We start from the raw sequence: 14,096 nt of genomic DNA on the forward strand, positions 1-14,096 counted from the left end.
GTGCAGACTTCACAATGATGCTTTCTGTAGATTGCAGAATTCTCCAATTAGTGACGTGCAAATCCCCAGGAGAGAAATGGTGGTTTGGGTTTTCCCAAGTCAAATATGTTGATAGAGAAGAAATGCACCATACTCCAAGGCGAAAGAGACTCAAACCAAAGAGATAACCAGAGACCAATCTGTGTGGAACAAAAGCACCGGACTCGCTTGAAATACAGGAACTCTGAAGTTGGACGGAGAGAACGCAGTCCTGGGTGTCAGGTGGAAGTGAAGAACACGCATGTGAGACTGCGAATCCGATGCCTGTGGCTCCAACAAGAAAGGAAAGTAGGATGAGGAGATACAAGGTGTTCCCAAACTGTGATTACTAAAGGAGACATTCGCTCACTGAAAATTAGCTGGGGCACAGGCAATGATTGGAGTAAGCGGAGTCATACATCTCTTCAAGTAGCACGCAAAAAGGGAGACAATTCAGTGAGGTCACAAACAAGCAAACAAACAAAAATAAATCAACAGCTAAAGTGAAGACGGAAGAGGAAGGGCAAAAATGGAAAGTCCCCTCCAAAGATTCATAGCAACTGTAAATCCACAGGACATTCATTCATGACAGGGTCCCCTGAGGACTGATGAGGTCAGAATAATACTAATAATGGATACCACTTGTAGAATGCTCACTGTGTCCCCAGAACGGTGCAAGTACTTTTCTGTTTTTCAATCTATTAATCCATTTAATCCTCAGAACAGCTCTATGAGGTCGGGACAACTGTCATCACACTCATTTTCTTGGGGAAAAATAAAACAAAGAACACAAAATAAAACTGAGGTCTAGAGAGGCATGATCACCCACCCAAGCCAAACATCTGGCAAGCAGCAAAGGTGGGATTTGAACCTGGCAGGAGTCTAACACCTGAGTGGCACTCCTCACAACTGCGCAAAGCCAGGGTGGGCACATTAGGTGCAGGACAATCCTGAACTGACCGGATCCTTGTGACAGTGTTTAAGGAGCAAGAAGATTGAAAACTTGACCATGCTATTGAGCTGACACTATGTCAGGCCATTGGCTTGCGGGGAAAAGGGTATGGAGGAGGAAGGAGCTTTTATCAAATGGCAAAGTTATTTTGTCTAAACTTGGGTTTAAGTAGTAGACTTAGTGCAGATGAAGAAGAAAAGAGGTTACATTTCTAAAACAGGTATGGCTCTCGCATTTTACAGGCAAGGATGGAAATGAGAGATTTATGCTAGTTGAGCTGGTGACAAAGTGCAGAGGGTGTGGAAAGAAGGAAAGCTGCAGTAGAAGCACCGTGATGCTGGCCTCATGTTCTGGAAGGCATGAGAACCCAGTCTGGGATTTCAAATGGTTCTCCTCAACATCCCTTTGGAGAGCAGGATGCAGTGAGAGATGGAAACAATGCTAACTCAACAGTGGAACTTAAGAAAGGACCCCAGACGAATCTGGGGGTGGGTAGGGCAGAGAAACGTGGTCTCGGTACAGAGACACCCTAAGAAAAAGTGAAGAGTAGGGACCCAGATGGAAACACCTGGGAAGTTATGATTTAATTAAGGAGAGTCCACCTGGATTCACACAAAGGCAGCCGTGTCTAACAAATCTGATTTATTGAGGAAGTACCAAGAAGACTTGACAGGGTTAAGTCATGGGCATAAGGAGAGCTTTTGATAGAGCACCATAGGCTGAATCTATGTGGGAAAAAGCATGGGGTGCAATTGCAGCAAGGCCGGAGCAGAATGAAAGGCTGGGAAGGTACAGGAAATGGGCAGCCTACCAAGCAGGAGGAAAGTGAGCCTGCAGAGCCCTGGGCTGCATTCTGAATACAAGGGCTGTGCCCATGAGGTCCTGACAGGTGCATTCTTGCTGCACAGGAACCTGCCTGCTTGGCCTGCGGGCACTGACTGCACCGGGCAGAGCCTGCTATTGCCCAGCCAGATTCCACTGAAGATGTCAGGGGCCATCCACTGCGCTGGGAAGGAGGCTGGAGTCATCAGCTGCAGAGGGGACCGGCGTCCGCCAGGGGATGGTTTTAGTAGACTGCACAAGCAGCTGGGGTGGCGGGCCTGTCTGCAACTGGTCCGACTGACCGGCCGGAGAGTTATAAAACACACATGGTACAAAGGCCCATTGTCTCCACATCTCCACGTCCCTCTGGTGGCCAGGTGTCCCTTCAGTGGGCCTCTTGGCCAACTCCTGGGATCGCCCCAGGTACAGAAGTGGGAACAATGCAGCTCCTTCTCCACGAGGCCTGAAAACAAATCACTTACCACGTCATCTCGGTCTTCCCACTCCACCTCAGAGAGGTCAACGCTACTATAGTTAGGTTTCCTTCGCTTTTTTCCTTCTTCATACTAGCAAGGGGAAGAAAAACAAGAAAAGAAAAGAAAAACGAAAGTCCGTGAAGTCTTCAGCCAGGGCAATCTTTATCTTCCCAAGTCCTGTTTCACGGACAGGGCTTCGGAGGGGACCGATGTGGGTGAGAAGCCCAGCAGGGTGACAGTCCTAGGGACTTTTAATGACAGGAAAGTCAAGGTCAGCTGCCTCTAAACATTTGCTCCAAGTTGGGAGAGTAGAAAAGTTAACTCTTTGCTTGATACGAATTTACCCTGTAGACTTCTTGGATTCCTAAACAAAGTGCAGAGGGTGTGGAAAGAAGGAAAGGAGATGCAAAGGAAAATCTGTCCCCTCCTTGAATGGTGTGTGTGTGTGTGTGTGTGTGTGTGTACACGTATATAGTATACATGTAAACAATGTAAATTCTATAAATGATAGCAGACTAGTTAGCAGTTGGATTTGTCTTCTCATTGAATGGGGTGTGTGTGTGTGTGTGTGTGTGTGTGTGTGTATTCCAAAGCTGCTAAAACTCAATCCATGATATGAGAAAGGGCTTCTTACTTACATTTACCAAAAATCTAGTCATATCCCCCTATACTTTATAATTCTCCCTCCTCTACCTTTTGTCTCAAACCTACCCACACTCCTTAGCTAGGAAGCAAAAGCACTGATCTCCACAGCTGGGGCTGGGCTCAGCATGCTGGTGGCATTTTGCAGACACACGGAACCATCTATTTGTTGTCACACTGGCCACAGCAGTACTGAACTAAGCACGGCTCTTTTACCTGGCGTAGACGAGGGTATTGGGAATCACAGCCAGATTTAATGGCTGTTAGGGCATTTCTCCGGAAAAGCTGATGAGCGCATGAATAACTGGGGAAGTGGTTTTAGTTTTCTCCCCTAAATCACTGGTGTTAGTCACCCTGCAAGCCTACCATTTTATCGACCGGACGTTCTTGTGTCTGGACGTTCTTGTGTCTTGAGGCCTTTCATGCTGGTTGTGGGTGTTTATAATGTAGGAAAGTCTGCCCTCTGCTGCAGGCTAAGGATTAGCAACCCCTTTACACGTTCATCAGATATGGTTAATGGCACACTGGAAAAATATATATGCATGCATACTGCTTTCTTTTTCACTTTTCTCTCCAGATTGGTCATCCTTTGATTTAACTGGAAGGTTCTAAGTGAGATACAGGGTCAGTCTAAGTATTTTAAGACCCCAAAACCATAGGTTGCCACTTTGGACACTGATTGGCTACTGTGGAGACAGGTGCTGAGGCCACACTGGGCATGAAGGAGAAAACTGCCACCTATATGTTGAACCAGACAAGCGTAAACTGACCCCCAGTGCGATGAGGGGAGGGCCAGACGGGGTCGATCTTGCACCACTGTGGTGCCAAACAGGGCCAAGTGTCTATGCATGCACTCTTTTCTTACCTGTCAACTGCATTTCAGGAACTCTGCGACCTCTCTGGAGACTCCCCCTCCTCACCATTATCTAGGATGGTGCCTAGCCTCCTATGGCCAGTGGGCTCTTACCACCCTGATCAATGGTGAGCCCACCCCCTACTCATAGGTTTTCAATTAACAGACATTCACGGCCAGTTTTATGACATCAGATCCACTCCAGATGAAGGGGAAGGAAAGTGGTTCCCTCAGAAGCCGCTGTAAACAATAGCAGATTAGCAGTTGGATCTTGTTAAGGAAAGTTCCTGTGTGCATGGAAGCCCTGGTCCTTGTGAGATGCAGTCTTGGGCTGAACAGAAAGAACAGGAACGAGATCAACCGGAGTTGTCAGCAGTGGTGCCTTGCCCCTCAGTGTGGAGGAGTGCAGGGAGGGATGGTCGTGTCCCCCTGAGGACTTAGAGTCAGACAGTCATTCTGGACCTCTGTTGCCTAAGAACCATTACTGAAACTATTAGGCACCCCAGAAACTCACACAGCCCAGATCCTGAACTTCACAGGCAGAACTTTCGTAATTTCTCGGGTAGCCTGATGCTGGATCTAAACTGTCTATTCAGAGGAAGTTCTTTCTTTGGTCACTTCAAAGTGCTTCTTTATTCATTTATTCAATGCACATTTATTGGACACCTACTAAGTGCAAGGCACTAACGATACAAAGTCAATTAAACAGTGCTTCATTCTTTCCCAAGGACTTACTTGTAGTTTATCCTTCTTAATTCTGCTTCTTGAAGGTCAACTTATTGCCCATAATGCATTTGGGAAAACAGGCTCTCACATGTTAAATAAATTAAGTAACAACTTAAATAAGATCGCATAGCTAGTATGGTAGCGGACACTCCACCCACCACCAGCCCCTGTTTAAATTTTCATGTCTAAGCCTCATGTTATTTCAACCACTGTTAAAGAGCTTTGAAAAAAGACTACAAGCTCCAGAGCAACAAATGCTCCTTCGTCCTCAAAAAAAAGGTCCATGCGTCTTTTTCAGAGGAGAAGGTCACAGTGGCTCTGCCATGTCACACCACTCATATCCAGCTACTCCAAGCTTCTTTCCTCAGTTGCAAATGGGTAAAAACAATAGTACCTCAATGGCAAAGAAAGGTTGAGAGTATTAAATGAGATATTGTATGTAAAATGGCAAGCACATTCCCAGACACAGTAAAATCTTTTAATATTCAGCTAGCAAGATTCCTGAGAGTCATGCATTTCGTGGAATGACACGCTCATTGATATTAAAATTGGCTAATATCTCATTTTCCTGAAATGAAGAAGATCGTTCAATAATTTTACTGGCCACCATTCTGCAAACCATAGGCAGAGAGAAGCTGTTTGTTGACTATGATGGTGTCAGACAATCACATTCATATGTCTCTAACTGGTGTGTAGCTTACAAGTTTGAACTGAAGACTCTCCTGGCAGAAAAATTCATACTTGTGCTAAAGAACCCAAGTCATTTTAGATGGTATTTGGCAAAGGTGGAATCAGCAGATAATTATTGACTTCTGATCCTCCCCAAATGTCTTTACTCATTTTTTATAATCTCTCAATAAATACAGGACATTGCACCAAAAAGGTATTCAAGATATTTGGGATGATTAGAGAGTGATGGAATAAAAGATTTCCCATCATACTAGCCCATGAGACACCATATTCCAGCAAGTCTCTATAATCTAATTTCATGGCAAGCTACAGATAGGGGGTAGGGATACTTCCTCTGGAACACTGTTTAAGAATGCCCTTCTACAATGTCTGCTTAGCCAGGTATGGAAAATGGGTCTGAAACACTTTTCATTTGGGTCTTTATTAAAGAATAAGCTCCTTTAGAATATAAACAGTCATGCAGCAGAGTGATTAATTTGAGTGAGAGAAGGAAAAGTCAGTGGGCTGTTGCATAGATATAACAGGCCAAGAGCTATGAGACAACTCTAACGTACTAAGCCTAAATCCACCTACCTCTTTTCCCTTACTAAGAAAGTACATTAAAAGGCCAGAGAGTGGCGCTCCATCAGGAAGGTTCCTATGCTTTGTCCTGCCACCACCCATTCCCCACGTTTTCCAGGTTAATCACCTCGGTTTTCCTGTAGGGAACTCCTTGGGCACCACTCCCATTAAGCATAATTCTAGTGAAGGTACAGTCATGTGGCCTGATCAGCGAGGGAGGTCCACATCACTCCAGGATGTCACTGGTTCAGAGGTGGGTATGTAACCCACACAAATTCAAATGAGATTCAATTTGGGATGCATTCCTGGATTTATCCAGAAAAAGAGGTGTTGCTAAGGTACCAGGATGGGAACTTCGAATAGCTCATGGTCATCTCTGCCACTACTTGGAGACAGTCTTACCGGGCATGAAGCCAGTGCAGGGAAAGCAGAGAAAGGATATGAAGAGAGTCCTGAAAATGTGGTATATGCACCTGGATCAGGCTGTACCTGAAATTCTTGGATGTTGTGTATATCAATACTTTATCTCCACATTATCCCCCTTCCCTTTTAAAGGCTTTTTTTTTTTTTTTTTTTTTTTTAAAGCTGGCTTAGATCTTAAGCATTGAGTAGTCAACAGAATTCCAACTTATATATATTTAGTGCCTTTATTTTTTTCTTTTCAAATAAACTGCTTTTAAAGTACATGTTATGTGAAGTATTCACAAACATTGGTGCTTTCATGATTATCGAGGAACATGTGATTTATAAAATGCCTCACTACTCTCCAAGATACACGACTGTGTTTGAGCACAGTTGATCTCTCCTTGGCTACTCACCCTCACCCCTCACCCCCATGAGTGACAGAAAAAGAACTAAATTCTCAAATGTCCAACTCCCAGGCCCAGTCTCCCCTCTCCCATGCAGTTTTAAAAGGGGACAAATCCCAGGTCCCTCGGCTCCACAACTCCCTCTTCTTCTGCGTGAGGAGTTGGTTACCGGGGCCTAAGCATTGTGTATGGCATTTGTTAGTGTATCTATAATCTGTAACTTCCTTTGAAAATGTGATTAACAAATTGCAAACGGTTTCCAAAGGTTTATAAACAGATACTTTGAGAGCCACAGGTAGGTTTGTAGTCTTTGGTGCCTGTTTTATGAAAAAAATCTGTGGGGGAGAATTTAATAAGGAAAGATATTCTGTGCTATGGAATACTTTGAGGTGGAGTTTCAAATAAAGGCCAGATGTGGGGAACACACAAACAAGCCCTTGGCCTAGCAGGATGGGACAAGAGGGCACCCATCCGCGGAGCAAGCTGGAACCAGGACTTGCCTGCAGCCCAGAGCCTTCCTGGCCGTATTTAATGGTCTGGATATCAGCACCCTTTTGCGTTACCTACAGACTGACTTTGGAGGCACAATGGGCTGGGCCAAGGCGATGGCCATGTTGATTTAAATAAAACAAAACCCCTTTGCTCTTTCTGTGTTCTTCTGGGAAAGGCCAGAGGAAATCAGCTGTACACATCCATGCAGCCTCTGTGGAACAAATGCTGTGTGTGCTAGTAATTGATAAACTGTATGTGCCACTCCACGCTGCCAACAGGAAGGAAGGGGATAGAAGGAAGGGGAGATCCCCAACTGCAGAGGAAGAAACTTTGCCCAAAGCTAATGCCATCTAGACATGGGGTATGGCCGAGGGCTGACAGCCAGCCATTATCTGGGGCAGATGTTTCTCTCCCAGGCAGCCACAGTCCTCAGCTGGTGAAGACCTTTACCACGTCCTCTAAAGCCCTGTGTCTTCTCTTCTACCTCAGGCTCAAGGGACCATTTCAGGTGAAGGGATGTAGGTACGCCTTACTCCTCTGTATGCAAGAGATAAGGACCAATGGCCACAGGGCACTCCATTCCTTCACTCACTCATCCATTCTTTCTCTCATTCACTCATTTGTTCACCTACACATTCCAAAATACTGTTGGACACCTAATATTTCTCAGGCTTTGTGACAGGCCTGGGCAAGCCTTGGAGGGCATGGAAAAGGCACCCAGGGAGAATGAGCTCCCACCCTCATGTTGTTGATCCCAGTTCACTACCAGTGAATCAGGCTTCATCAACGGAACCCATTTAGAAGGGTGCTTAAAACCAGGGCCCTGGAGTCAGACTCGGATTCTAATCAGTTCTACATGCTGTGTGGTCTGGGGCTGGGTGTGCACGTCTCTGTGCCTCATTTTCCTCATCTGTAAGATGGCGGTAAGGGCACTCAGCTTACAGGGCTGCACTAAGAAGCAAATGGGTATAAACATGGTTTAGGGTATAAACATGGTTTAGCAAGGAGCCCAGCATATCCTGTGTCTCAACAAATATGGCCTGAAAACACGCCCACTCGATCAGTACTAACAACAGCTGATACTGATTGATGAGATGCGGCAGCCCCTGCCCCGATGCAGCTCACCCCCAGGTAGGAAGTTCCTTCACAGGTAAAGGGGTTCATAACAGTATCTTGTTTATAAATAGCCCTATTCCTTTAAGGAGGCTGTTCGACCTGACTTGGTGCTGATTTGTCTCAAGGTCAAGGCGAAGGCCAGGGGGGCCTGTGGCAGAGCAAGGGCCTCCTCCCTTTTGATTCCATGTTGCCAACTGCACACCAAGGCCTCTGGCTGCAATAGACTGAGAGGAGGTGGCCCTGGGGAAAGGCAGCCCCAGTGGCCTCTGTCAGCCCCTACTCCCTTGGGGATCAGTAGCGGGAAGTGGGGGGCATGAAGTCACAATCTAAGTACTTTGAGCGTTTGTTGTTTCCTTACTTTCCCCCTCTTATCCAAGTAATAACTGCTCATTGGTGAAAATTTGGAAAACAAGGAAAAGTATACAAAGTGTTTATTGCCCTTACTAACACCATACCGGGGCGGCACCTGCCATTCTGCCCTTTCCCAAAGGGTAAAAGTACTTTGAATCAGTTACTGTTTTTACTTTTCAAAGTTCATTGTTTCCCTAACAAGGAATTTATAAAATGTAGCAACTAATCTGTTCTGCTTTCCAAGTGACTGCCTTTAGAAAAGAATAAAAAAGCGATTATTCCCCCGCTGGGCAGTTTCCCCCTGCATTTCCCATCATTCATCATAAGGGTGAATGTTTCTGGTGCCAGGCTCTGTGCTAACAGCAGCACGTGTCTCGTTTCATTCTCCCAACTCCAGGTGAGGGATAACTGCTTCAGAGATGGGAAAACGCAGCACCCAGGAAGGGCAGGTCACGTGGTGATGTGGCTGACAGGCAGCGGCATCATGGTGCAGCTGGCCTAACCTTGTTTCTGAGCCTGCGGTCTGGTGGTCACCGGCCCTCGGTGCTGCCTCCCCTGAGGTGCTTTTCTCCTGGCTAATGCAGGTCCTTGGTTCAGATGGCGACTGCTGATGGGACTGGACCCAGAAGATCCATTAACAGTCACAGAATCACACTGGCAGTGAAATCCCACTAGCCAGTCTTGTCTCTGTTACCAGCTGACTCATTTGTCCTGCGCTGAAACTGAGCTTGTTGGCCAGGGATAGGAGAATCAGTGTCATATTAAGAACACCTAGGCCGAGGCCAGGCACAGTGGCTCACGCCTGTAATCCCAGCACTTTGGGATGCTGAGGCGGGTCTGGAGTTCGAGACCAGCCTGGCCAACATGGCAAAACCCCATCTCTACCAAAAAACACAAAAATTAGCTGAGCGCAGTGGCGTGTGCCGTATTCCTAGCTACTCTGGAGGCTGAGGCATAAAAATCACTTGAACCTGGGAGGTGGAGGTTGCACTGAGCTGAGATCGCGCCACTGCACTCCAGCCTGGGCGACAGAGACTGCCTTGGAAACAAAAAAAAAAAAAAAAAGAGAGAGAGAGAAAACACCTACAATAAACTGAGTGGCTGCAGTGAGTTAAGCAGCAATATGCTGATGCCCAACTTACAATATCTTACTTAATTTCACCAATATCGATCTCAGGGCCTCAGGGAACCCTTGTGGTACAGGAGGATATCATTTCAGCTCAGATTTCCACCAAAATGGTGCTGTCTCCTTGGATGTGTGACTCCACGATAGCCCAGACTTCTCTAGACAAGATGCCCAATGGGATGACATAGACATTATGCCAAGAGAAAAATGCCAGTGAGCCTCTCTGTTCGGAGATGCGATCTTACATGTCACGGAAAGATGAGAAGCTCAGATACACTGCAGGGAAAAAGGGTCATGAGGGTGTGTCAAAAACCAGCAGGAAGGTGGGAAGGAGGCAACTGGGCATGTCAAGACAACAAGCCCTTTCCTTTTTCTAAAAGGTACTGTGCTCTTATTAATTAATGTTTTTAAGCGTCTCAAAGATGAAAAGTTGTATGTGCTCTCTTAGTATGATTACAAAATCCTTTTGATCACTGTAAAACTAAAACAGCTTTGGTATTTAAAAAACAAACAAACAAACAAAACAAAAAAAAAACAACAACAATTAACAGGCTGCTTTGAAAACCGGAATGACCTTTATCTTAATCAGTGTCCTCTGGGTAGCCATGAGTCACACACAGCACTGTGTGTGGGGAGGAGGCAGCTGAGCCCACCACTGTTTTTGTGGGTCAAACATGCTCACCACACAGGCTGGATTTAAGCTCCCATTCTCAAAAAGCCAGTTGGTCTTGCAATAGCAAGCTAGATAGAAAAATCAAAATAGTGCTGAGTAGTTGAGCTGGGAGGAAACTTTTGTGCCAGCAGTGGGACACAGAACAGGGCACTCTGAAAGCAGGGAGGGAGAGTGGCAACTCCAGACCTCTGCTGTAGGTAAGGGAGTGACGCTGAGAAAAGACTCCTCCCGGGCAAAGAAGAAGGAACACACACAGAAGGAACACACACAGACGGGCATGCAAAATACAGACCCATGTGGGCACCCGGGGGCCTCTGCTCTGACGAGTTTGAGCACTTAGAGGCAAACAAAAGCCTCTCTAAAGTCTCCTCGACAAAAGTCAGATGCAAGACAGCCTCGAAATAAATTTCAGAGAGGGCTGCATTGAGTTCCCGAACATGGATCTATGCCTTCTTCCAAAGCCAAGTTCATAAAAGTTTTCAGATACCGCTGTGTCATTAGAATATCCAGGGTAAAAAAGAGGACCTCTATAATTCGAAAGTATGTCTGTGACATTTGGCAGGTAACTTTTTAAAAAATGTGCAGAACTTCTTTTGACATTATTCCTTTGAGCAGTTGACCGTATCAAAAGACTCTTGGGTATGTGGAGCCATCAGACTGTTTTGAATATGAGGGACAACTAGGGACAACTAACTGATTCTAGTTTTGAAACTGCAAAAACATTGACTTTCCTTATTCGCTCAAGTAAAATCTCAAAGTAGTATCCATCAACACTACAAAATGTTAGCTTTTGAACGATGCCGCAGCTAACCATGGCGGAAGAGGGAGTTCTCTCTGTTGTTGGTTTTCCTCCTGTGGTCAGTAGTTCGGGCCCATTGACTCATACCCTGTCACCCCATTTCCAATGCCTCTCCTTAACTCAGTCCCTGGGGGGAGTGAACTCTAGTCTCACCATCTCAGAGATGGCTGAGGAACAGAGAGAGCCTTCAACTTCAGGTTTTTAAGCTAAACGACAAGCAGGGCAGGAAGCTGGCAATGAATTTGCAAGTGAAGTTAATAAAGGGATGCAGGCAAGAGGGAAAGAAATTCTTTCTTCCAAGTCAACTGCCATTACCTGATTATGCCTGTAATAGCATCAACCAACAACCAACAACAGAATGCTGAGCCTTCATCAGGAGTGTGTGTGTAATTTTATTTAGGGAGATGCTTGGTTTAATAGCTTTATTTTGTTTTGTTTTCCCTACTAAAAATTGTTGAAGATACTTATGAAAGAAGAAAAGACATGAATGGCTCTATCTTTGTGTACACCTTTTCCATGAAAGAAATCTCCCAGATCCTTCTGGCTGAGTCTCTCTCTTTTCTCAACTGGGGTGGCCCTTGTTTTGCACCCCCTCTAAGGATACTGTGCTTTACAGTATAAATATGCATGTGGCCACTTTGTACACATATGCTCTAAGCCCCAGCTGTGTTCTGACTACCAAACTGAGCTGGTTCTCATCCATCATCGGTCCATCCTCTCCACTGGACAGGTGATCCAGCAAAATACTCAGTTTTGATTTTGTGTGTGTGTGTGATTCTCAATTACAGTGATATGTCTTTTTAAAAATGTTTCTGGATGCATGCTGGTCTGAATAAACCCAAGGGAGCTCCGATGTGATTCATAACTCAGAGGACAGCCAAATGTCCCCTGCAAGGCTGAGTTCTCTGGGTCTTATATTTGCCTGTGACCATGGAAACACAGGCAGGAGCTGGAATGGGCGAGTATAATCAGAGAAAGTGGCAGTAAGCCAGGCAAAGCAAGCAGGGTCCATTAAGCTACCATGTCCATTGCTTCTATCTTCTAAATGTCTCTTGGAATTGGATCATATCAATCTTGCCATCAGCTTAGTGTCAGCCACTGTGATAGCTCTGCCCTTGATACAAGCAAGCATCCCCTAAGTGGTCTCCCTGCCTGTACTCTAACCCTTCCAATCCATTCTCCAGGGTCCAACCAGAGGGATTCTTTCACAACCCAAATCAGATCATATCACTGCTTGGGCTGGAATCCTCCTAGCTCCTCTTGCCCTAGATGATGGCACCCAACAGCCCAGAATTCCACAAGTCCCTGTCACTTGGCCTCTGCTTGCTGTTCTGGCCTTTCTTGCCACTCCCTGCCTCTCACTGTACTCCCCAGCTGGACTGAGCTGGCTGCTAAAAATGTCATCATCATTCTTGCCTTCAGGCCTCTGCACATGCCACCCCATGTTCTCTGAATTCTCTTCACTCCAGTTTAGGGTGGTGGTCAATTTCTGCCAACCCCTCAGGATTTCACCTCCTCCTGGAAGTCTGCCTGACCTAACCAGGTCAGGCTGTACTGCAAATTATTAGCTTGCTTGCCTGTTTCCCCACTAGGTCCCAAGCATCTTTGGTAAAAAGACTATTTCATGTCCATCATTGGACCACATGCCTAGGACAATGCCTGGCAAAGAACAGGTTCCCATGAACATGTGATGAACGAGTGGACTGAGTAAATGAACAAATTAGTCTATGTATTCATTTAATAAACACATGCGTAACAATGACCTATGTTTTTGGCCTGTTCTAGACATTTTGTAAACATTAACTCATTCAGTCCTCATCACAGTCTCATGCAGTAGGCACTATTTCTTTTGTTCTCCTTTTTCAGTGGAGGAAACTGAGGTCAGGAAGGTTAAGTAACTTGGATGAATTTCAGCCCCAGAATCTGACCTCAGAGACAGCACTGCTCCATAGAGAACCAGGGACTAGTGAGCCTCCCAGTCTGGAGCTGAAATCACTGCCCAGTGCCTACTTGAGATGTATCCTGAGGACGCAGGAAGGGGATGACAGCAAGGTGACCTATAGACACCATTAACCAGGTACCTAGAATTCCATACTGAGCAAAGGTGAATTTCAAATCATTAACGCTCAAATGAATCTTCCCTTTAAATATATACAATCATAATATTTATATTTGTATTTGAGCCTGGATAAACATGGGCTTCATTAACATGGGAGTCCAACCCCATATTCATGAAAAACCTGCAGCAATCCTGGGAGTCAGATAAAAGTCCCAGCCCCTCCCAGTTACTACTAGATCCTCCTCCTGGAGTGCAGCTAGAAACGTAGAAACTCCAGGAGAGGCCCCTTGGGAGAAGCAGGCATTTGGAAGAATCAGAATATTTTAACTGGTTGTAATATTCAGGATACATTTCTAAAATCTCTTCATTTCTTCACTGTGGAGAGGTAACGATACTCTGTGATGTCTGTCAGCTTCTAAATATTCCAGAAAAACCCTTGGTCTGACGTCTCTCCTCTTTCATCTGTTTCCATTCCCCATTCCCAAGGAATCCAGCTTAGCTCATTGGGCCATCGTTTCTGCTGGGCCACATTTTTGCCAAGCCAGGTCCCAGTCCCAATTTAAATCCAGCCTGAGCATTCCTTAGCAGAGGGATCCTCAGGCTGCCGATCTAATTTGGAATGTGTGTGTGTGTGTGTGTGTGCGTGTGCATCTACTTTCCAGCTGATGTTCTAAATTTGTCTCTTGCAGACTGGGGCTTCAGCTCTGCCTGGGGTGAATTGCCTGCCTTGATCTTATGGACTTTGGTATTATAGTCATTGTTTCCAAAGGAGAGAAGCCATTGTGGCTGCACTAAATGTCCCCTTGCCTTGCTCCTCAAGAGGCCCTTGCCCTTCCAGGAAGAGACAGGCATCAAAAGCATGGAATTTAAGACCTGAATGTAGAGCCTACCGGGTTGGAGCTGGTAGGTCAGTCTGTCATTTGGGATTTCT

The 14,096-nt window shown here is 45.7% G+C and overlaps 1 protein-coding gene across 5 annotated transcripts in view; it reads right to left on the reverse strand.

The window, feature by feature from the left end:
• CACNA2D3 (calcium voltage-gated channel auxiliary subunit alpha2delta 3) overlaps nt 1–14,096 on the reverse strand; it is a 928,576-nt gene that overhangs the window by 195,393 nt on the left and 719,087 nt on the right. For all 5 annotated transcript variants that reach the window (XR_643716.2, XR_643717.2, XM_003894282.2 and 2 more), the window contains one exon: nt 2,275–2,358. Coding sequence is in view for 3 of the 5 variants with exons in the window: in XM_003894282.2 (XP_003894331.1) it covers nt 2,275–2,358 (84 nt within the window). In the remaining 2 variants the exon portion in view is untranslated. The remainder of the gene's footprint in view (nt 1–2,274; nt 2,359–14,096) is intronic.

The sequence above is a fragment of the Papio anubis genome, chromosome 2, assembly GCF_008728515.1.
Source record: "Papio anubis isolate 15944 chromosome 2, Panubis1.0, whole genome shotgun sequence".
Lineage (NCBI taxonomy): Eukaryota > Metazoa > Chordata > Mammalia > Primates > Cercopithecidae > Papio > Papio anubis.